The sequence below is a fragment of the Pongo abelii genome, chromosome 13 (genome assembly GCF_028885655.2).
Source record: "Pongo abelii isolate AG06213 chromosome 13, NHGRI_mPonAbe1-v2.0_pri, whole genome shotgun sequence".
NCBI classification, from domain to species: domain Eukaryota; kingdom Metazoa; phylum Chordata; class Mammalia; order Primates; family Hominidae; genus Pongo; species Pongo abelii.
In genome coordinates this window covers 60,078,994-60,102,841 of record NC_071998.2, presented here as the reverse complement: position 1 = coordinate 60,102,841, position 23,848 = coordinate 60,078,994, and the positions used below count along the sequence as shown (strand labels likewise).

At 34.8% G+C, this 23,848-nt stretch overlaps 1 protein-coding gene across 8 annotated transcripts in view; it reads left to right on the top strand.

Moving 5' to 3' along the window:
* PTAR1 (protein prenyltransferase alpha subunit repeat containing 1) overlaps window positions 1–10,537 on the top strand; it is a 50,879-nt gene extending 40,342 nt beyond the window's left edge. For 3 of the 8 annotated variants that reach the window (XM_024252035.3, XM_063714240.1, XM_054520025.2), the window contains 2 exons: window positions 1,379–1,413; window positions 1,495–10,537. In XM_024252035.3, coding sequence (XP_024107803.1) covers window positions 1,379–1,413; window positions 1,495–1,721 — 262 coding nt within the window. In that variant the 3' untranslated portion in view covers window positions 1,722–10,537. Of the gene's footprint in view, window positions 1–1,378 lie in introns of all 8 variants that reach the window. The other 5 variants (XM_024252034.3, XM_054520024.2, XM_054520027.2 and 2 more) reach the window with 2 other exon arrangements.
* Window positions 10,538–23,848: the final 13,311 nt, after the last annotated feature.

The window sequence follows — 23,848 nt, the reverse complement described above, 5'->3', positions numbered from 1 at the left end:
TCACTTGAACACTTAGAGGTCATTGTAGGATTATTCATTGGCCTAATTTCAATATTGTTGTATCTTAGGGAACAGGGAGGCTTGGGGTGAGGGAGAGAGATGGGGGAAGAGCTGGTTTGTGGAGCAATCAGAACACACACAACATTTATTGGTTCAGTTTATCATCTTATATGGGTGTGTTTGTGACACCCCAAAATAGTTATATAGTAACATCAAAGATCACTGATCACAGATCACATAACAGATATAATAATCTTGAAAAAGTTTGAAATATTAGTAATGTTACCAAAATGTGACACAGACAAAAAGTGACCACATTTTGTTGGAAAAATTGTGCTGATAGACTTGCTTGATACAAGATTGCCAAACCTTCAGTTTATAAAAAATATAGTATCTGCAAAGCACATTAGAGCAAAGCATAATATAAACTAGGTATGCCTGTATTACATAGGCCGGTTTTCTACTGCTGACTCATTGTCATTAGGCAGCTTCTCTAGCCTTTAAATTTTACCCCCTGTAAAACTGGTACATTATGTGCTCCCTGTCTGCTTCAGAATATGCAAGGAAAATGAATAGAATTCTCTTAAAGGCTTAGAGTTGCTAATGTGAATGAACAACCTAGAACTTATACAGTTCATTGTACATAGATGTGCCCCCACTGAATTGAAATTTTTGGAGATTAGACGCGGGAATCTTCATTTTTAACAAACAACTCTAGGTGGTTGTAAGGGCAGGAGAATTGCTCTCCTCGGAGGGAGAACAGGAACTGTATCTTTTAACATGTTTTGCTCAGAGCCCAGCACATCCCCAATGCAGTGGATGTTTAAAACTGTAGTTGGTGATGGATTTAGGGTAAAGCTCAGTTGACTTTTAGGGAATAAGACCCACTACAACAGATATGTTATTTTTATTAAAGTATTTGATAGAGGCCACAGATTAAGCCTCTAAAGGAACTGTTCAATCCCCTTATTTCTGAATCACTTGTCTTCTAGGATATCAATGAGATTTGTCTTGGTTTTGTTTTATATTTATAACTTATAGCAGAAATAAGACTGTCACATATTTCTAGTTTTTTATTACAGTTACCATAGGGTACCATCTTCAAGTCATTATCATCTCAGTAAATGCTTATGAAAAACCTTAGGACCGTATTCTTTCTCACAAACAAACCTGTAAGCTGGGGTTATGAGGCTTTCTTTGTCCAAATATCCTGGAACATCATCTCTACTGTTTTTCCTCCTTCCTCTGTATAACTTGGTTATGAAATGGGCAGTGAATTGAATACTGTATGTTTTGAAATTGCAAACTTTTTTTTCTGGAAAAGCTTGACTTTGTAATGTGATTTTCTTTATTCTCTTCCTTCCCCCCTCTATCGCAGGCGGCATATTTTCTATCTTCAGCATCACTTAAATGGTAGGTTTCCTCACAGCATGACCCAGTTGTCACCTGCAGACAGCCCTGGGGGGACTTTGAGTGACTTGCACCTTATCCCAGCAGGCTCCCAGCTATCTCAAGCAATGGAAGTAGATGGACTGAATGACTCTAGCAAGCAAGGCTATTCCCAGGAAACCAAACGCCTGAAGCGGACACCAGTTCCAGACTCCCTAGGCCTAGAAATGGAGCACAGGTTCATTGATCAAGTATTGTCCACCTGTCGGAACGTGGAGCAAGCCAGGTTTGCCAGTGCATACAGGAAATGGCTGGTTACTTTGAGTCAATGAAAGAGGTGAATTAGTCCTATGAAGTTCCCCTTTTAGTGCAATATTGCTTTCTTTTATTATTTACATAGTTGCATGAACTGTTTACTATTGTTGGCTAACCATATGTTCTTCATCTTTAGGTTGAAAGTCCGTAGTAAATCTTTCATTTTATTTATTTTGTAATAACTGGCATTCCTGTGGGGATAAAATAATTGTATAGTTCCTTCCTGCTGAACAGCGAGTCTTAAATTTTCTGTTTAACTTCTCACCCTTTGTATTTCTATATGTGGGGCTTCTCATTTGGTTTTCCTGATTGGTTCACACACACACACCTCTACTCCCCTCAGTCCAATTGCTGCATAGGCAAATTCTTTTAAAAATTAAAAATTTAAGGCCTAGGCAGGAGGATTGCCTGAGCGCAGGACTTTGAGACCTGGGCCACATAGCAAGACCCCATTTCTACAAAAGTAAAACAAAATAGCTAGGCATGGTGCTATGCAACTGTGTTCCTAGCTACGCAGGAAGCTGAGGCAGAAGGATTGCTTGAGCCCCAGGTGTTTGTGGCTGTAGTGAGCCATGATTGCACCACTGTACTCAGCCTGGGCAATAGAGTTGAGACCCTGTCTCTAAAACAAATTGAAAATAAACATTTATGTTGCAGTTCAACTTAAGAATGTTGGTATGAATGCCGAATAACTTGATGTAATTGTTTTGAGAATCAAATGGCTAGATGGGCGAATGTGTAAAAATATAAACTAGTTCTCTTTCTCTAGCATGTTCTACCCAATTACCAAAGTTAGAAGTATCGGAATTTATATGAAAAAAAGGCTTCCAATGTAATCCAGTTTTTAAATGGTTATTTAAAAAAAAAAACTAATGTAAGAGTTTATGTAATTGCAGTAAAGGAAAATTATTTTTATTGCTAGTTTTGATAGATTATTTTTACCTCAAATTTGGTATATGCCAAAACACATCAGTCCTTATAAAATTGATTTTTTTTCTGAAAACCTGGAATGCCATTTTTAGCTATTACTAGTTTTTAATTTCAAATTCACTTATGACAAATGGGAGAAATATATAAAGAGATCCATAAAAATATTCCTTTTTAAAAATCTAAATTATTGAGGATACACTATGGAAACTATCAAGTTATCATGAAGTGACTGTTAAAGTTTACTGGCAAATGCCAAGGAAAGGAATAGTATGTGCAAAACAAAACACTTTGATACTGAACTTAATCAGGGATGAGGTACCAAAGTATCCACATTATAGCTGTATCTTATGTTTTCAATAACAAGGGCTGAGTTTTTCAGGTAGGTGGGGTGAGGGTGGGGAATGGCCCATGTAATGTCTGCTTTCTTATATTTGCCCTTTTGTAAATGATCTGTTTCTTCTTTTCATATACTTTGTTTTGCCAATCCATTACATATTTTTTGTCACTTTTGTGTGTCATTTTTGTATATCTTTCCTTTCTTACTTCAGGGGTGTGTCTTCAAGATTTCTACCCCCTATTTGCAATGAATTTCATACCTCATCTAAAATACATTCATATACCAGAAATATGAAGAGTGGCCCTTCTAAAAGTTTCCCTAATGATGGAAGCTGTCAGTTGTCCTATCTCTGTGCAGAATGTGAGTAATAGTGGCAGAAATAAGTGTGACAACAATGCTTTGCCTGTTGTTCTTTTTACTTGCTAGGTAACTTGTAAAGTGGGGATAAAGATGTAGGGAAAATAAACCTGTCTCTCACTGTTATGGAAAGCCTGGACTTGAGTTAGGTAGATTGCCTTAAAGAAGAAGAAGTACGTCCTTTTCTTTGGCATCATGGTTTTGTTGAGTGGCAGACTGTTGAAGTGAGTGAGACTTAAGAACGCCAGAAAAGTTGTCTAGCCTGGCCCCAGTAGACAGAATTTGTTCTTTCAGGTCAAAAGTTACCTTTTTATAGCTTTTATATTATTTAGATGAAAAAATACCATTATGAACATAATTCCATGGCCCTTTGTGTACAAAGCATATTTTGAATCAAATACCTCAAGGTCCACCTAGACCTCTATGGATAAAATCATAAGTTTATGATTTTTAGCTCCTGTGAGGGTTTGGGGGCAAACTACACAGAGAAGACATGGGTGGTTCAGCCCATTCCACTAAAATATGTTGCCAGATTCTGGCCTAACTCAGTATTACCTTTTTTCCTAAGAATCATTTTTCACATTTTGAGTAATAGGGCTTATGCTTTGATGTGAAAAAATGTCAGGAAATGAGTGTAGACAATACCCTATAAAACACTAGCTAATTTTTATAGTGCTCCATGCCTTTGTGTACCTTCCACTGATTATCTTGCCCATCTTTTGTGTAAACTATTTTAATATCTTCTAAGGCTCTTAACCCACTCTTTTCTGAAGCTGCACAGTCCTTTAATATGTCTTGGTTCCTTCCTAAAAGTTTTAAGTAGAGAGCAAAAATACAAATATCCAAAGGATACTGTTAGTATGTAACTTTTGTGTGCTGCTTTATTTCTAGAGTTTGCATTTTTTAATTGTTCATTCACAGAAAATCCTAATATTGCCCTATATGGTTGGTTTTTTTCCTAAGTGGTTAATATTTAAACCCGCTAGCTGTAGCATGATAATGTCTTTGACTGAGCTCATGTAGTAGAAAGGATGTGTCTGTTTTCTGGGACTTATTAGTCTTCACTTATTTTTCTATAACAATCTAATTGTTAAAAGGAAAAGGTGGCTTATTGACATGTATTTCATTAAACTTTCACTGGAAGAACAGTGGGTCATCGTACCATACTGTGGATTAAGAATACTACTGACAAGCAAAAAGCATTAAGCTCTGTAACTGTCTCCACCACCACCTTCACCCCACCTTTAGTGTACCTTAGTGTACTTTAGTGTACCTATTTTGGCAATACGGTGTTTTCCAGATTCTACTTGTGCCCTGCACATTGTGAGGATTCATTAAATATTTATTAAATTAATGAATGACTAATAAGAAGAGAAAGATTGTGAGTGATAAGAATGAGTGATGATTGAGAAATTGATGGATGAGTGCAATGGATTGTGAATGAATGATGCTTTCTAGTTTCGTGATACTTGGGAAGAGCTATTGCATATAGAATAAGTTGATTTAGACTTTTTTTTTCTTCATTTCATTACCTTGTTTAAACTTGTTAAATCCCAGCCAAGAAATACAGCTCTGTAATTGTCAATTAACTGTATTATAATATATATTAAAAATTTGTAGAGCTAAAGAACCCACTTGCATTAAGAACACCACTTTCTGTTCATTTGTGATACTAGAGGACAGATCCTGCATACAGAGCCGGAACTGCCTTTAATCATCTGAGGAAATTCTTTGATTTCAGTGACTTACTGATCTGTACCTGTGCACGTATCATCATTTTATGCTTCTCCTTTTTTCCCCGCAACTTGAACTGTGACTCTTTCAGATATTTCTTAAATCTGTGTGAGTCATTTTTTAAGCTTAGGGATTTGATACGTATTAATATCCCCTTTGTCTTCTCTAGATTTTAGCATTTTATTACCTCTTAAGAAACTCTGGGCCCAGACTTTCAGTCATATTTCTTATTCCTATGGTACAGTTCTCACTTAAAGGCTTAATTATTAGTAGGGTTAAATATATACAGGTTATCTCTAAAAGTACTTAAATTTTTAAATAAGGGCTTATGTGATACAAGATATGGAAACAAAAGTTTTTGGATTTTTATGCAGTAGTTTGCAGGAAAGTAAATACGTAGTAGATCGTATGCCACTTAGGTATGTTCAGGTCATGCCAGTTTATTCTTGTTGGGCCACACACACGTATGTGTGTGTAAACGGAATTTTTAGTATTGAAGCAAACAAATTGTCAATTTAATAACTTTCTCTTACATAGCACAAGATGGCAGTTACCACCTACTGTACAACAATCTAATAATCCCTACCTTAGTTCCCCTGAGTTATAGAAGATGCTAAACATTTAGTTGTAAAGGGAAGTAACATGATTTTTTTTTTCTAAAAAGCTGTTTTAAGCTAACTGTTATTTTGCTACTGGAAAATTATATTTTAAAACTTAAAGATATTTAAAGTATGCTAGAAAATTTGAACCTGATAACAACTGAACCTTTTGTCTTGAATAAATTTCTCAAATAGAACTGTGCAAACCCTAGCACTTTATGTGTTGCTGCCTCCCCATACCTAGGTATGCTCTGTAATAAGCTCCCATTTAATGGAGAGATGTGTGGAGGCACTGGGAAGTTAATGAAGAAGAAAAATCAACCCCAAGAATTCCTTATTGTCACATAGTGTCTTTTAAAAAATAACTATAGAGACTGTGTTAATTCGAGTGCCTTTCTTACTTTTTTGGGAGCAAGATTATATTTAATGTTTAAGAAAACAGGATGGAAGTTTTATCAAACAGTTGATTGTGGCCCATTGTTTTATTTATTCCCATCGCTAGGCATGGCCCCATAGGGTATTTTATCCTTCAGTGAGAGACTGATATAAGCAGGCAGGATGCTTTGATTATTCCATTAGTTATCATTTTAAGCACCCTACCAAGATTTAGTTCTTTCTTTCTGGCAACTAACGTTTTGGGTGTTGGAGGCATCCCATTTAGAGGATGGTGTGTGCACAAATAGATTAGCCTGAAACCTGCGTCCAAAGGGAAACAGTGGCACTCTGCCCTAAAATAAAGGCCAGAACATTGTCCTAAATGAATCCTTTGCCTTACTTTAGGACCTTCCTTCCCTCTCAAATTCAGGCATAATGTAATATAGTTGAAAGGGGGAAAACAGTACTTGCTTTCTTTCAGATATTGGAGGAAAAGAAGTAAATGCATAGATGAAATGTTAAATGTATCATTTTATCTGTTTGTATATGGAGAAGGGAGGGATAGGAATTCCATATTTCAAGATAGCAAATATAATTTCATAGAAATATATAGCTAAAGATTCCAAAGTGCTTTTACAGAGAACTGTTGAATAATATATTCCTAAAGGGCAGCAATATGCCATGTTCATGGTGAAGACAGAAAACCAATGTATCAGTTGTGGATCTCAGGTGGGAGAGGAAACCTCAGGCTCCCAACTTTGACTTCTCTACTCTCACCAGGCCATGTTAACACTGTAAAACCAAACTCTTTGCTAAGAACAATACAGGGCAGTAGTTTACTCTGCTGATGAAACCTTGTGCTTCCAAGAATATTAGCTATATATAATTTGTGCTTTCTGGACAATAGAATCGTCCAGAAAGGTAACCCTGACATTACTTCTATTAGTCTGTTGTTATTCCTCAGGGTGTAGAAGATTTAGTAAATTTAGGACAAATTTTATATTCAGTGGCAAAAAGAAAAGGCAAAAATATGCTAAATATATTATTAGCTCTTAAATTTTAGTATAGATCGTATTTTTTATAAACTATTACAAGTACAGTAGCTAGTAGATATTCTGTGACTGCCTCATTGTTTATCTTGCTGCTTTGGTCCCTATGGCTCTAGTATGAACATTCTTGTGTCTTCTGTGGAAATGATTTCTGTGTTATAGTTCCATCTTTGGTAGAGGTGGGGATGATTGTATTTTGTTTTAGTTGACATCATTCTCAACTTTTAGAAATACTGTTGAGGAAAATGATTACCGTTGGTTTTCAAATTGACAACTATTTTGCTTCCAAAGACTTCAGTTTCCCTTTGTTTTATGTGTAGACCTCATATATGTTCAACACATTGCATACTGCCTTGCACATTGTAGGAATTCAACAAGTCGGAGTTGATAAAAGCTTAGAAAGATAAAGCTAGCTTAGCTATCTTATCATCATTGTCCATATTCTTAGCTTTGGGAAAAATATACCATTTTGCATAAAATACATAATCAGTTTCAAATGCATAAGGCAAAGATATACAGTTGCACAACATTGCAAGTGAAATTTACAAAGGATTTTTATTTTTGTGTATGCTAAAAGTACTCCTACTTAAAGCAGTTTTCTTTATTAGTCCAACACCTTCCAGCAAAGTTAGAAACCTAACACAAGTGCTCATTTGCCCAAATTAACCAGATAGTTATGTAAACTGTTCATATTAAGTCTTTAGTGGTTTACAAACAATAACATTCTGGCTTTTCTTCCATACCTTTAAGGAATCAGCCTTAATTTTACGTATGGCAGTCACTTTCCTCAAGGTACTATGCAGCATACTTTAGATTGCTTATTTATCATTATAAGGTGATAGGTAATAAATTTGAGGTTTATTTGTCATATAATTTCATATGTCCAGATATTGATTCAAAGAACATTCTATTAGAAAAAGTTTATAAATTATCCTCCCTTACAAATACCATCTTGCATTTGGAGCAGGTATTTTTTTCTTATTAGTTAAAGACTGGGTACAGTTATAGTAGATGCTCAATAAATGTTTAGTCAGTGATTGATCTAACATCAAACTAACAGCTTTCAGAAAGGAGACTGTTGACATCTTTTCACCAAGGAGTATATTTGTAGAGTAATATATGTGTGGAATTTTGAAATTATATCATTTGACATGATTTATGAGGCTTATTTAGGCTGGAGTTAGTAACATGTAATAGAAGTATTATTTATACAGAACATAGTTGAAAGATAGGAGACGTGAAAGTTTAAGTAGTATTTTCTTGTGCAAGGCATATTAATAAACGTAATTAAATGTCTTAATAAGCAGCTGGCTGAACTCTAGAGAGAACTACTGTAGTCTTCTGCAATCAGTCTCTGTATTGGTATATCCAGTACTATCGGGTTTAGGTTCTTTTTATTTTTCCTTAAATCTTACTTGTTTCTAGCATCTTAAGAGTGGTAATGGTAAAATGTGAAGTTACAATAAACTTCTGCTTGTTTTCTCAGAACGTCTTTGGCATGAGGGAGAACTTTTTGTGAATGATACAGTAGTTTCAGCATCTGTTAATTTGTGGTTTTCAAAGCATTTTTGACAGAGTTTACCTAATGTAAAAAGATTAAACAGTTTTATAAAACACAAATAAACATTCCTACCTGAACTGTGAGGAACAGAGTGTATAGTACAAATGTAATTAGGCATTGCCTCCTGGCGAGGTTCTTGATGCATGACTATGATGCTGGCTGCTGACTGAGGTGACCACTGTCAGTGTTGTATTTTGGCGTATGTTGTTTTTAGGAAAATAATGGAATGCATTCTTAGATTAACTTACTGTTTTTGAGTTGGAAAAAATAAAAGATGAGGTATTATAAGTATGCCAAATATTTCTACACTACAAAAGATTAAAAAAGGAGAGGGAGAAAAAAAATCAAAGGCCAGTTATGATTTTAATAGCATCTAATTTTTTTTTTGACCGAATTTTTTGGACACTAGTCAATTGCATAATTTAACATGGAGGAGCTTTCATTTAAAAGAAGTTCTCAGCTACTATATTCTGCCATTAGAATTCACCATGCCTGTTAATTTTACATTGCTTGAAGATATAAGTAAGCTGCCATCAATATTGTTTTAAGATTTTCTTATAGTTTATGTTTAAATGGAAAAGTTATGTATATGATCTGTGGTGCAGGGTCAGGCCTTGGCCATTAAAGATAAGTTTGGCTAACTTATTTTACTGAAGAGACTAATGGTCTTCCCTCTGTTGCACTATGTTTCTTGATCTATTTTTCCCCAGTGTAACAGTCTACATTGAAGTCCTTTAGCTCTCTCCATATACTAATTGACATTTGTTAAGGATTCAATATGTTGTTAATTCTTTTTACCCTTAAAATGCATATCTTTCAGAGAGATAATGAATTTTGCAATAATTTATATGCAGAGTGTGCTTATGGGTTTCTGGGAGTTCAAGTTAGTACCCCAGAGTGCTTAAAAGTATGATGCTAAATTGTAAGGCTAATGTAATGACTATAGATTATCTATATCCACATTGTTCAATAGAAATATAATGTGAACCACAACATAATTTTTAATTTGCTAGTAGCCGTATTAAAAAAGAAACAAGCGAAATTAATTTTAATAACATTTTATGTAACCCAGTATATTAAAAATATTTCAACATGTAATCAATATAAAAGATTATTAATGAAACACCTTATCTTCTTTTTCTTCCATACTAAGTCTTAGATTTGAGTGTATTTTGCACTCACAGCACATCTCAATTCTGACTGGCCACATTTTAAGTGCTCAATAGTCACATATGGCTAAGGGCTACTATACTGGACAGTACAGATTCATAGAGTACAAAGTATGACTTTATTTTAACTTTGGAGATGGTGAGGTAGGCGTGTAATTATGGTACTTTAAAAATTCAGAATATTTAGAAAAGCATCTAATAGAATTATCCATTTGTTTTCCTTCATCTTCATTTTAATATGTTCTAGAAGTAGGATTAACCTGTTCCAATTTGCCAAGCATTATTAAGGAGGAATAATTCCATACCATGTAAAATACCATGATATGCTGATTATAATACATTATTAACAAATTTTTAAGTTGCGTTCACTAAATTCTGTCCTGTTTCTTCAAAATAATATAGCTTAAATTGCATGTTAATTGTATATCTTACCTATTTTGTTTTTATATTATTCTTACAATGTAATCATGTATATTAACAAACAGCCCTGGGATTCTAATCTTCCTCTGCAACTGTCTTCCAGGACTTACTGGCACTTATTACACTGTGATAAGTGGCAGAAAAGTAGAATGAAATATTCTTTTTCCATTAGATTTGTTCTTATGTGACCATGTACCAAGCCAGCTATAAAGTATTGTATTTCTGTAGAATATGGAAAATAGTATTTGTCTTACCTTTGCTAAATGTTCGCAATTTCTAAGTAAACCTTTCATCTCCTAAAATGAGTGTTAAGTGTGATTTTGTTTTCACTTTTGGTGCTTTAAACTTGAGTCTAGTCTACCAAGCTTTCCATTTTATTTGCTTTGATGGTGGTGGGGGGATGGAGGTGTGAACTGTTGTCTAAATGAAACCAATAATTTTATGACCTACATTTGTAGAAAGAATAAAAATGCCACTATGTCTAGAACATAAAAGAAATGTCACAAACAAATTAGAGATATCGCCACAGTTGTTTTTAAATTGTATTAACGGTGACTAATTGCTTTATAAAAGTTATTATGACTAGATACGCTTTTTCCCATCTATTTCAAATGAAGCTGTAGAACACATATAATTACTAGGTTATTTTAGTGTTACATCCTATGTTTTCTCAATCCTGAGTCTCACTTCTGTATGTTATAAGCCAGATATAGTGGTGTTACTTACACAATATAATACATAGATAGACTCCAAAAGGTGTTTGATAAAGTGGATACTTTTTTTAACTCAAATTTTAAATATTTCAGAAGTGTTTTATGGGAAAGACCTATATTAGTTTATCCCTTGACTATTTAGGATTACATTTTATATAATGCACTACTATTATGTATATTTTGGGTAGGAAACAGGATATCAAATTTATTTTGCATGATGGCAAAGTACTACAATTTTTTAAAATTGCAGTACTGGCTAGGTGCAATGGCCCACACCTGTAATCCCAGCACTCTGAGAGGCCCAGGCGGATGGATCATCTGAGGTTAGGAGTTCAAGACCAGCCTGGCCAACATGGCGAAACCCCGTCTCTGCTAAAAATGCAAACATTAGCTGGGCATGGTGGCACACACCTGTAATCCCAGCTACTCGGGAGGCTGAGGCGGGAGAATGGCTTGAACCCAGGAGGCGGAGGTTGCAGTGAACCAAGATCATTCCACTGCACTCCTGCCTGGGTGAAAGAATGAGAGTCCGTCTCCAAAAAAATAAAACATAAAAAATAAAAAAAGCAGTAGTGTTTTTGCACTGATACACTAGGAAAGAAAACTAGCTTAATTTGAATTAATAAGCAAATTATATAAGAAGTGTGACAAAAGTTGGTCTTAGTTAAGTGCTTCCTTGGGAAATTGATTTGCTCAGTAACATGCTTTTTGAAATGAAAGATCAACAATAACAGATCCAAGATGATACATTAGCCAATTATATTTATTATTTATAGATCAACAATAACAGATCCAAGATGATACACTAGCCAATTATATTTATTAAATATGATAACCCTTTTGTCATTGGTCTACATTTAGCAGATAGCACAATTTTCCTCATGTTGGAAGCTCAAAGTTTTGCTTTTGGTACTCTATTACTTAAAAAAAGAAAAGGTATTTTTTATGAGATGTTTAAATAGCGTAGCTTTTGTCTGCTAGAAACTTACTCCAAAATGGCCCTGTTGGGCATCAGCTTTAAGTTACAGTGTGCCCTTTCTTTAAGAGAAACACAATAGTATCATTATATGTGTCCAGTGTCACAGAAGTAGAATTTGAAGGGTTGCTTGCCTCCCCACCTTAGCTTTAAAAAAATGAAGCAATAATTTACATCTTGTTTTTGATTTCACAGAGAGATTCTTAGAGTAATCCTGGCTGTCAGGATTCTGAGTGCTTTACCTCTTCTTAATGATATGAGCAGCAGACAGAATGGTATTTCTGAATTTACTCTTTTAGTATTGGAAAAGTCTGATGATATACAAATGTCTCTTGTATCAGATTTCTCATATGCCTCTCACAATAACTACAGCAGCATGTTCAGCGAAAGGTCTGTGTAGGGAAGCTAACTAGGCTGAATTGACCCTCTATCATATTTTATATTCTCGTATTTTTAAAAATTGCTAGTAACCTCACCAGATACATTGTTGAGAAAATACTGAAAGGTAGTGACTAAATGGGACAGGTGCAACACCAGTCACCCCCATTTGTTTTATTTTCAAGTAAGTTGTGTAGTCATACCATCTACTGACATCCCTTGGAGCAAAAATAATCACATTATCTCTTGTTTATAACTAAATGAGGATACATCTAGTTGGTGGCATTGATATGTCTTAATTTCAGTTATTCCATGTGGATAAAAAAAATCATCTTGTGTAGCATTTATTATAGTAGAAAATCACCAAGAACTACAATGTGCAACAATAGATTGAGTAAATTAGTGTTTTCCTGTAGAGGTATACTATGCACTCATAAAAATAGAACTTATAATTACAAGGAAAAAAACCTCATAATAAGTTTAGTTTTTAAAAGTAGGTTACAAAGCAGTATGTAAATAAGATTCTAACTTTTTTTTTTTTAATTTAAATCCCATTTCTAATCATAGCAGGACCAACCTTCATACTGAACACAACTAAAAATGTTGGAAAATACATTAAAATTTTATTTAAAGCAGATAAATTAAAAAACATCATACCAAGACTGTAGAATGCCAGTAGAAAAAAAAATCAAAAAGAGCTAAAGACAAAAGATTAAACTGATAACTTACTTCTTGACAGCAACATTGAATCAGAAGACAGTGGTAATCTAGAATTATAAACAGAAAACATTCTTTGGTGAATGAGAATAAAGTACACATACACAATATGAGTCCATTCATGTAAAGTGTAAAAATAATCATTAAAGAAAAAATTATTGCAAAGATCAGGATAGTGGTTGCATCTAGTTGGGGAATGGAACCATGCCAGGGACAGGAAAAAGATGAAGAACTTGTGGGACACTGACAGGGTTCTGTTTCTTGGCTTTTCCTTGGGTATATGTTCTGCACACATACACACATATGTATACTCATATATATGAGTATATACACACATATATACACATGATATATATGTATATATAACATACTATGTCTTTTTCTAGTTATATTCACAAAGAAGAAAAACATTGGAAAAATTAGGGTGCCATATTCATGACTAGATAACACGTAAAACATTCTTCCAGCCAGGTGAAGTGACTCACACCTATAATCCCATCACTGGGAGGCAAAGTTGGGAGGATTGCTTGAGGCCAGGAGTTTGAGACTATCCTGGGGCACATAGCAAGATATCCTGTCTCTACAAAAAATAAAAAAATTAGCCAGGTGTGCTGGTGTAGGCCTGTAGTCCCAGCTACTCGGGAGGCTGAGGCAGGAGAATGGCATGAACCCAGGAGGCGGAGCTTGCAGTGAGATGAGATTGCACCACTGCACTCCAGCCTGGGTGACAGAGCGAGACTCTGTCTTAAAATAAAAAAATAAACAAATACTGAAACAACAGGTTTTCCATATGAAAAAGAGGCCCAACTTTTACATAATACACAAAAATTAATTCAAAATGAATCATAGAATGAAACATAAAACTAAATCCATAAAACCACTAGAAAACAAAATATCTTTATGACCTTGAGGTAGGCAAGATTTAATTGGACAAGACATCAAAAGCACTAATAAGGACATGATTAAAAAAAAATTCAAACCTAGAAGGGTATGCCACACACATGTAGGGCTATGTGCATGCTCAAGAAATACCTGAGAAGGCTGTAACTCTAACTCCTTATTCACTTTAAGGCTATTCACAAACAGGAACTTAAGGCTAAGGCAGAGCTGAAAACTACCTAAATGAATGTGGAAGTCTTGCCCCAGCATGCACAATGAGCTCCTCAATAATAAATGGGAGATTTGTTGCTTTAAGGAAATATCTGTCCCAATTACTAACTGACCACCATGCTACTGAGAAGAGACCTCAGTGGCCACCTGTGACAAAAAAAAATATGGACTTTTATGAAGTTAGTTCAGAAAAGTCACCAAACAACAGTAGCAATAAACCTGGGAATGGTGGAGAATCTGATTTCCAGAATTGGCACATTATATTATTCAAAATGTTCAATTTTCAACAAAAATATTGCAAGACATGGAAAGAAACAAAGTATGGCCTATACCCAGGAATAAAAGCAAACAATAGAAATGGCCTCTATGAATGACCAGACATTAGACTTAGAAGATAAGGAATTTAAATCAGCTATTTTAAATATGTTCAAAGAAGTAAAATAACTATATTCAAAGAACTAAAAGAAAATACAAAAACTATGACTCATATATGTAATATATAATAGAGAATATCAAGAAAGATTTTGAAAGAAAGATTCTGTGAAAAGGTACACTAAATGCACTAAAGGGGCTCAATAGCAGATTTGACTAGGGAGAAGAATCAGCGAACTTGATGACAGGTTAGTTGGCAATAAACAGACTGAGGAGCAGAAAGAAAAAACAGCAAAGAAAAGTAAATAGCTTTAGGGATCTGTGGCACACCATCAAGCCAATCAGCATGCACATTATGGGAGTCACAGTAGGAGAAAATAGTGGAAGTGTTAAAAAGAAAACTTGAATATATAATTGCTTTAAACATCCTAAATTTGATGAAAAACGTCAATGTACAAATTCCAGAAACTCTGAACTCTGAGTAAGATATATTCAAGGGGACCCACACAGACACATACTCAAATTGTCAAAACCAAAGAAAAAGAAAATTTTGAAAACAAGTTACTTGTCATGTGTAGGGGATCCTCAATAAGATTAATATCTGATTTCTCAGTAGAAACTATGGAAACCAGAGGGCAGCAATAGACATGTTCTAACTGCTGAAAAGTAAAACTCAACCAGGAATTCTGTATCTGGCAAAAATTGTCCTTCAAAAATGAAAGAGAAATTAATAAATTCCAGATCAACTAAAACAGAGTTTTTCACTAGCAGACCTTCCCTAAAAAGAAATACTAAAGGTAATGCTTCAGACTGAAAGGGCACTAGACAGTTACTCAAATCCACGTGGAGACAGTGTGATGTATTTTTTATTTGTAACTCCTTTCATTTCCTATCTAATTCAAAAGACAACTGCATGTAGCAATAAATATACATCTATGTTAATAGGCACACACTATATAAAAATGTAGGTTGTGGCAAAAACACCATAACGGGTGGGTAACAAAACTATAAAGGAGCAAAGTTTATATCTAGTATGAAAACTAAGCTGGTATTAATCCAGACCAGATTGTTATACATTAAGATGCTAATAGTTTTCCCTAAGAAAATAACTCAAAAATATATTATAAAAGAAGAAATGACAAAGGAATTAAAATTGTACACTAGAAAATATCTAACAAAAAGAAGGCAGTTATGAAATAATTGAGGAACAAAAAAGACATATAGAAAGCAATAACATAACAGACATAAAGCCTATCTTATCAGTGATTACAATAAAATAAATGGATTAAACTAAGTAAAAGGCAGATATTGGAAGAATGGATTGAAAAAAACTAGTCCAACTATATGCTGTTTTCAAGTTACATACTTTAGATTCACAGATACATATAGGTTGAAAGTAAAACGATGGAAGACGATATATCATGCAAACCCTATCTAAAAGAGCTAGCTGCATGGCTACACTAATACCAGACAAAATAGATTTCAAGACAACAATTTTTTTCTAGCGACAAAGGCGGATATTTTCTGATGATAAAGGATCAATACATTAAGAAGATGGCAGTTATAAACATATGCACCTAACAGCCCCAAATACATGAAGCAAAACCAATAGAATTGAAGAGAAATACACAAGTCAACAGTACTCAACATTCAATAATAGAACAATGAGACAAGATCAGGAAGGAAATAGGAGTCTTTAGCAACACAGTAAACCAACTAGACCTAAAAACATCTATAGAACACTTCACTCAATGACAGCAGAATATACATTCTTAAGGAAATACAAAACATTTTCCATTATAGACCGTATGTTAAGCCATAAAATAAATCTTGATGAATGTAAAAGCACTCTAATAATATAAATACTGTTTTCTGACCACATCAAATTAATTAGAAAACATGCCAGGAAGAAATTTGAGGAAATATGTGGAAATCAAACAACACACTCATAAATAACCAATGGATCAAAGACAAAATCACAAGGCAAAATAAAAAATATTTTGAGGTGAATGAAAATGAAACATACCAAAACCAAACTTTATGGGATGTAGCGAAAGCAGTGCCCAAGGGGAAATTTTTAGTGTAAATATCTACATTTAAAAAGAAGGAAGACCTCAAGTCAATAGCCTAAACTTCCACACTACTAAACTAGAAAAAAAGAGTAAATTAAACCCAAAACAAGCAGGAAGAAGAAAATTATAAAGATGACAGTGGAGATAAAATAGAGAACAGAAAAACAATAGAGGAAAATTAATGAAACCAAAAGTTGTTTCTTTGAAAATTTCAACAAAATTGAAAACTCTTCTAACAAGACCAAGAAAAAAGACTCAAATTACTGATCTCAGGAATGAAAAAGGAGACGTTACTACCAACTTTACAGAAATTAAAAGCATTATACAGAATATTGTAAACAAATTAGATGACACATGAAATGGACAAATTCCTAAAAACAAACACAAACTGCTAAAACTGACTCAAGAAGAAACAGAAAATCTAAATAGACCTATAATAAATAAGATTGAGTTTATCATCAAACATTTCTCACAAAGAAAATTCAAACACCTGATAAATTTACTGGTGAATTCTACCAAATGTTTAAAGAAGAATTAACACCAATTCTTCATAAAACATTCCAAAAATAGAAGAGGGAACTCATTCTAAGAGGCCAGAATTAATTATTCTGGTATCAAAACCAGACCAATATATCTCAGAAAAAAAAAATCAGACCAATATCCCTTATGAATACAGAACAAAAATCCTCAATAAGATACAAGCAAACTGAATTCAGCAGTGCATTAAAAAAAGACTATATGCTATGAAATATGGGTTTATCCTAGGAATGCAAAGTTGATGTAACATAAAAAAGTCTATCAATACAGTAGCCCACATAAATATAATGAAGTGGGGAGGAATCTGATTATCATCTCTATAGCTACAGAAAAAGTACTTGACAAAATCTGAAACCCTTTCTTGATTAAAAGAAAGTTAACAAACTAGGAATAGAAGGCAACTTCCTCAAGCTGATAAACAGTGTCTATAACAGCCTACAGCAGCTGAGCATGGTGGCTCACACCTGTAATCCCAGCACTTTGGGAGGCCGAGGTGGGCGGATCACCTGTGAGGTCAGGAGTTCAAGACCAACCTGACCAACATGGTGAAACCCCATCTCTACTACAAAAATACAAAAATTTGTCATCGTGGTGGAGTGTGCCTGTAATCCTAGCTGCTCAGGAGGCTGAGACAGGAGAATTGTTTGAACCCAGGAGGCGGAGGTTGCAGTGAGCTGAGATTGTGCCACAGCACTCCAGCCTGGGCAACAGAGTGAGACTTCGTCTCGGAAATAATAATAATCATAATCATAATCATAATCATAATAATACCCCACAGCTAATATAATAGTGAAAGAACTGAAGTCTATCCCTCTTAGATTAGGAACAAAACATGATATCTGCTCTTGCCACTTCTATTTAACATTGTACTAGAGTTTCTGGCCAGAGCCATAAGGCAAGAAAAAGAAAGAAAATGCATTCAAATGGGAAAGAAAAAACTAAAACTATGTCTAGTCTTAGATGTCATGATCTTCTACACAGAAAATTCTAAAGAATGCACTAAAAAGTTGTTAGAACTAAACAATTTCAGCAAGGTTGCAGGATACAAATCAATTGTATTTTTATATACACTTGCAATGAACAATCAGAAAGTAAAATTAGCCTGGTTGCAGTGGCACATGCCTATAATCCCAGCACTCTGGGAGGCCAAGGTGGAGGAATGCTTGCAGCCAGGAGTTCAAGACCAGTCTGGGCAACATAGTGAGACCTCATCTCTATGAACAAATTATTTTTTTAATTAGCTGGGCATGTAGTTCTAGCTACTTAAGAGGCTGAGAAGGGAGGATTGCTTGAGCCCAGAAGTTCAAAGCAATGGTGAGGTATGACCAGACCACTGCACTCCAATCTAGGTGACAGAGCAAGACCCCATCTCTAAAACACAAACACAAAATAAAATAAAAGTATAATAGCATCAAAAAGAATAAAAATTTAACAAGATAAGCATAAAACTACAAAGCAGTGCTGAAAGAAATTTAAGATGGAAAACCATTCTATGTTCATGGATCAGGAGACCTAACATCGTTAAGATGGCAGTTCTCCCCAAACTGATCTACAGATTCAGCACAATTTTTATCAGAATTTCAGCTGACTTCTTTTTAGAAGTTGACAAGTTGATTATAAAATTTATATATAATTGAATAGGACCAAGAATAGCCAAAACAATCCTAATAAAAAAAAGCAAAGTAGGAGGACTCACACTTCCCAATTTCAAAACCTACTATAAAGCTTTATTAAGGCAGTCTGGTCCTGGAATAAGGATGAACATACAGATCAACAGAACAGAATTTAGTGTCCAGAAATAAACCCACACATCTATGATTAACTGATTTTTTCACCAGGGTAAAAAATCTTCATCATTCCTTATCATTCAATGAGAAAAAAAAATAGTATTTTCAACAAATGATTCTGCAACACTGGATATCTAAATGCAAAAGAGTTAATATGGATCCTTACTTCACATTAAATACAAAAAGTAATTCAAAAAGGATAAAAACCTCAATGTAAGTGTTAAAACCATAAAACTCAGAAGAAAACAGGTGTAAATCTTTATGGCCTTTATTTTAGGCAAAAATTTTCTAGTTATGACACCAAAAGCACAAGTACAAAAGAAAAAAATCAATAATTCGATTTGTTCAATATTAAAAATTTCATACCTAAAGGGACACTATCTAGAAAGTGGAAAGCGACCCCACAGAAGAAAATATTTGCAAATTATATATCTGATAAGGGACTAGTCTCCAAAATTTATGAATAACTTTTACAACTCAACAATTAAAAGCAAATGACCCAATGTAGAGATAGGCAAAGGATTTGAACAGACATTTCTCCACAGAAGATATAAAAATGTCCAGTAAGCGTATGAAAAGTTGTTCAACACCATTAGTCATTAAGGAAATGCAAATCAAAGCCACATGGAGATAACCACTTCACGTCCACTAGGATAGCTATAAATCTTTTTTAAAAGTATAATCTAGGTATGGAATTATGGGAAACTTAATTTTCTATTTTATCATCCCTATGATCTTTGTGTGTTTAAATAAACATGTATTCAAGCAATGTTTAAAACAGTCCCAATTTTTAGTGTGGGGTGAAAGCAAAGACAGTCAAACAGAGTTTATTACCACTAAAAAAAGCTGATATGTCACTTGAAAAATCACATACGATTATATCCCCAAATAAGTTCACAGTGGCCATTATGTATCCACATTAGATATCGCAGAGAAAAATGAACATTATGGCTAGACAGGGGAACCATATTACAAGTTGAATATACAAAAAGAGAATAAATACACTTTCAGATTTTATTGAGTTGTTTAAGTCTGAACCAAAGTACATAAAGGAGTGTAAATAAACATGTATCAAAACTGAAGTAGTGGACCAGAAGGAAACGTCTAAATTAAGGTATTGCCATCACTAAGTCTTCCGTATTGGCCTTAGACTTGAGCAATGTCACAATCTCACATGATGACAGGGGCATGAAGTTAGAGTAAACTTGTAAAGCTGACTAGATGTAAAACTACATGGTAACTGATTTGTATGGTAACTGATTTGTATTTTTACTTAGTTATATTGTCTTTTAAAATACTGGAATTCCAGGTCCAGACATCAGCAAGAAGGCAGAATAGGACTTTACAGTGCTCATCCTGCCAGCAGAAAATCAGTTTGAACAACAATCCAAGCACAAAAAATACCTCCAGAAGAGCTAAGGGAATCAGGTGAAAGATTACAGCACTTGGGTATAGAACTGAAATAAGAGGCATTCATGAGGATAAGAAGGACAGTTTCACATTATCTCTGTCACTCCTCCCCCATCCTCAGGCAGCATAGTGTAAGGAGACATACCCTCTGCTTGAGGGAAGAAGGGGAAAGACAGCACTGGACTTTGCCTCAGACCCCAACACTAGCCTTCTTCAGTTAAACCCAGTGCCAGAGAGGCCCCCATAGCCCCAGGCCCCAAGCTAGTACCTACAGACTGAGCTCCCAGGCCCACCCCAGCACCAGGCTGAATCTTGCAGCCCCAGGTTCCAGGCTTGCATGGTTGACTTAATCTCCAAGCCTGCCCCACCACCAGGCCAGCCCCACAGACTCAGGCTCTAGGCTTGCCTCCAGGCCAAGATGGCTTCTGTGGCTCTAGGCTCTAGACTGCCCTCCACACGGAATACATTCCAAATCTTGGGAAATATAAAAATATTCAAGTATAGAAAGTTCAAAGTTTATTCAATCTGTTTTCTGTTGCTCATAACAGTCTGAAACTGGGTAATTTATAATAAGAAGAAATTTATTTCTTACAATTATGGAGGCTGAGAAGTCCAAGGGTGAGGGAACACTTCTGGTGAGAGTCTTTTTGCTAATGGGGACTCTCTACAGTCTGAAGTTGGTACAGGGCATCACATGGCAAGAGGACTGAGTGTGCTAACATGCTAGCTCAGGTCTCTCTTCTTATAAAGCCACTAGTTTTCCTCCCATGATAACCCATTAACTCATTTATTCATTAATCCATGAATGAATCAATCCATCCATGAAGGGAGAACTCTAATAACCCGAACACCTTTTAAAGATCCCACCTCTCAGTGTGGCCACATTTCACATTAAATTTCCACATGAGTTTTAGAGGGGACAAATATTAAAACCATAGCAGTCTTCAATCAGATTCAAACAAGAATACATCAAGACATATTATTAATCAAATTGTCAAAAATCAATGACAAAAGAGAGGATCCTGAAAGCAAAAATAAGAAATAAGTAAATCACATATCAATATGGCTAATAGTAAATTTCTCAGCATAAACCTTACAGGCTAGGATAGAGTGGAATTATATATTTGTAATGCTAAAGGGAAAAAAAACCTGCCAAATAAGATTAATTTACCCAGCAAAGCTGTCCTTCAGAAATGAAGAAGAGATAAATACTTTTCCAGACAAACAAAAGCTGTAACACCAGCCTGTCTTATAAGAAATGTCTTTCAGTTCTTCAAGCTGAAAGAAAAGGACACTAATTAGTAAAATGAAAACATATGAAAGTGTAAAACTCACTGGTTCAGAGTAAGTACACTGTCAAAATCAGTATACTCTAGTACTGTAATGGTGGTGTTTAATTTACTTATACCTTTAGTATGAAGGTTTACAGACAAAACTATTAATAGCTACAATAATTTGATAAGAGAAATGCAATATAAGGAGATATAAATTGTGACATCTAAAACAATAAACTTTGTTGAGGGGAGAGTAAAACTGTTGAGTTTTTCGATGTGATCAAATTAAAAGTTCTTATCAGCTTAAAATAACCCAGAAATTAATCCACACTTGTATGGTAAATTGATTTTTGATAAAGGTGCCAAGAACATAAAATGGGGAAAGACCGTCTCTTCAATAAATGGTGTTGGTGAACCAGATATTCACATGCAGAAGAGTGAAGTTAAGACGCTTACCTCCCGTCACACAAAAATCAACTCAAAATGGATGAAAGTCTTAAATTGTACAGCTACTAGAAGAAAACATGGGATAAAAGCTCCATGACATTGGTCTGGGCAATGATTTTTTTGATATGAAAAGACAGGCAACAAAAGTGAAAATAGACAAATTGGATTCTATCAAACTAAAAAGCTTCTGCACAGCAAAGTAAACAATCAACAGAGTGAAGAGACAACTTATGAAACGGGAATACTATAGTCTGAATGTTTGTGTCCCTCCAAAGTTCCTATGTTGAAACCTAACTCCCATGATGATGATATTCAGATGTGTGGCCTCACTGCTGCCACTACTGGCACCCAGCCAAGTTGCCTGGAGGGCCAAGGATCAGCCATCCCAGACTCAACTATTACCAGTGCTCACATATGCCACCCAGGGCCCAAGGACCGACATGCTTGGTCCACAATCACCAGCACTAGTGCCAGAGGACTGGACTACCTGAAATCCTTGTGCCCAGCAAAAACCTCATCACAGCCTCCCTTAATAGCCACAGCCTAATCCACTAAGGAACTCACAGACACGACTAACACTTTTTATAGCTAAAGATATAATAGACTATACTGTGCCCACCCAGAATCAAAGCCAAAGCACCCTACACTAACACTATAGGTATATGTTCAGGAAAATGTCTTTTCCTACAAAAGCTAATCTATAGAATTGAAAGAAGTGACTGTTACACCAGATGTGCAGGAATCAATGTAAAGATACAAGAAACGTGAAGAAGCAAGAAAACATGATACATCCAAAGCAATGCAATAATTCTCCAGCAACATATTCTGACAAAAAAGAAATATATGAAATGCCTGAAAATGATTCAAAATGATATTAAAGAATCTCATTGAGACACAACAGAGCACAGGTATACAATAAAAAGAAATTAGAAAACAATTCATGATCTCAAAAAAAACTTAATGAAGAGATATGTATCATAAAGAAGAACTAAACAGGAATCCTGGAACTGAAAAATTCAATGAATGAAATAAAGGATACAATCAAGATCTTCAACAATAGATTACATCAAGCGGAAAAAGAATTTCAGAACTAGAAGACAGATCTTTTGAAATAACTCAAACAAAAGAAAAAAATTAAGAATAATAATCAATAAGGCCTCTGTGACATATGGGTCACTATGAAGCCACCAAAATTTGAATTTTGGGTGTGCTAGTAGAATGAGAGATGGGCAAAGGCATAGAAAACCTATTAACAAAATATTAATTGAAACTTTCCCAAGTCTTGCAAGCGATATAAACATCCAGACGCAGGAAACACAAAGATCCCTGAATAGATTCAACTTAAGAACATCCTCTCCAAGGCACTGTATAGTCAGAGTCAAAAGTAAAAAAAAAAAAAAAAAAAAAATAGAGAATTCTGAAAAGTGCAAGAGAAAAGTGTCACGTCACATATAAAGGAATCTCCATGACACTAACCGTGGATTTCTCCACAGAAAACTTATAGGCCAGGAGAGAATAGGATGATATATTCAAAGTGCTAAAAGGAGAAACAAACTGTCAGCCAAGAATGCAATCAATATTCACTAAAACTATCCTTCAGAAATGAAGAAATAAAGTTTTTCCAAGATAAGCAAAAGCTGAGGGAATTCATCAGCACTAGACTGGTCCTAGAATAAATGTTTAAGGGAGTCCTACATCTAAAAGTGAAAAGACAAAATCTACCATCATGAAAACACACAAAAGTATAAAACTCACTTGTAGAGCAGATATACAAGAAAGAGGAAGGACTCATGTTACAACTATAGAAAACCACCAAACAG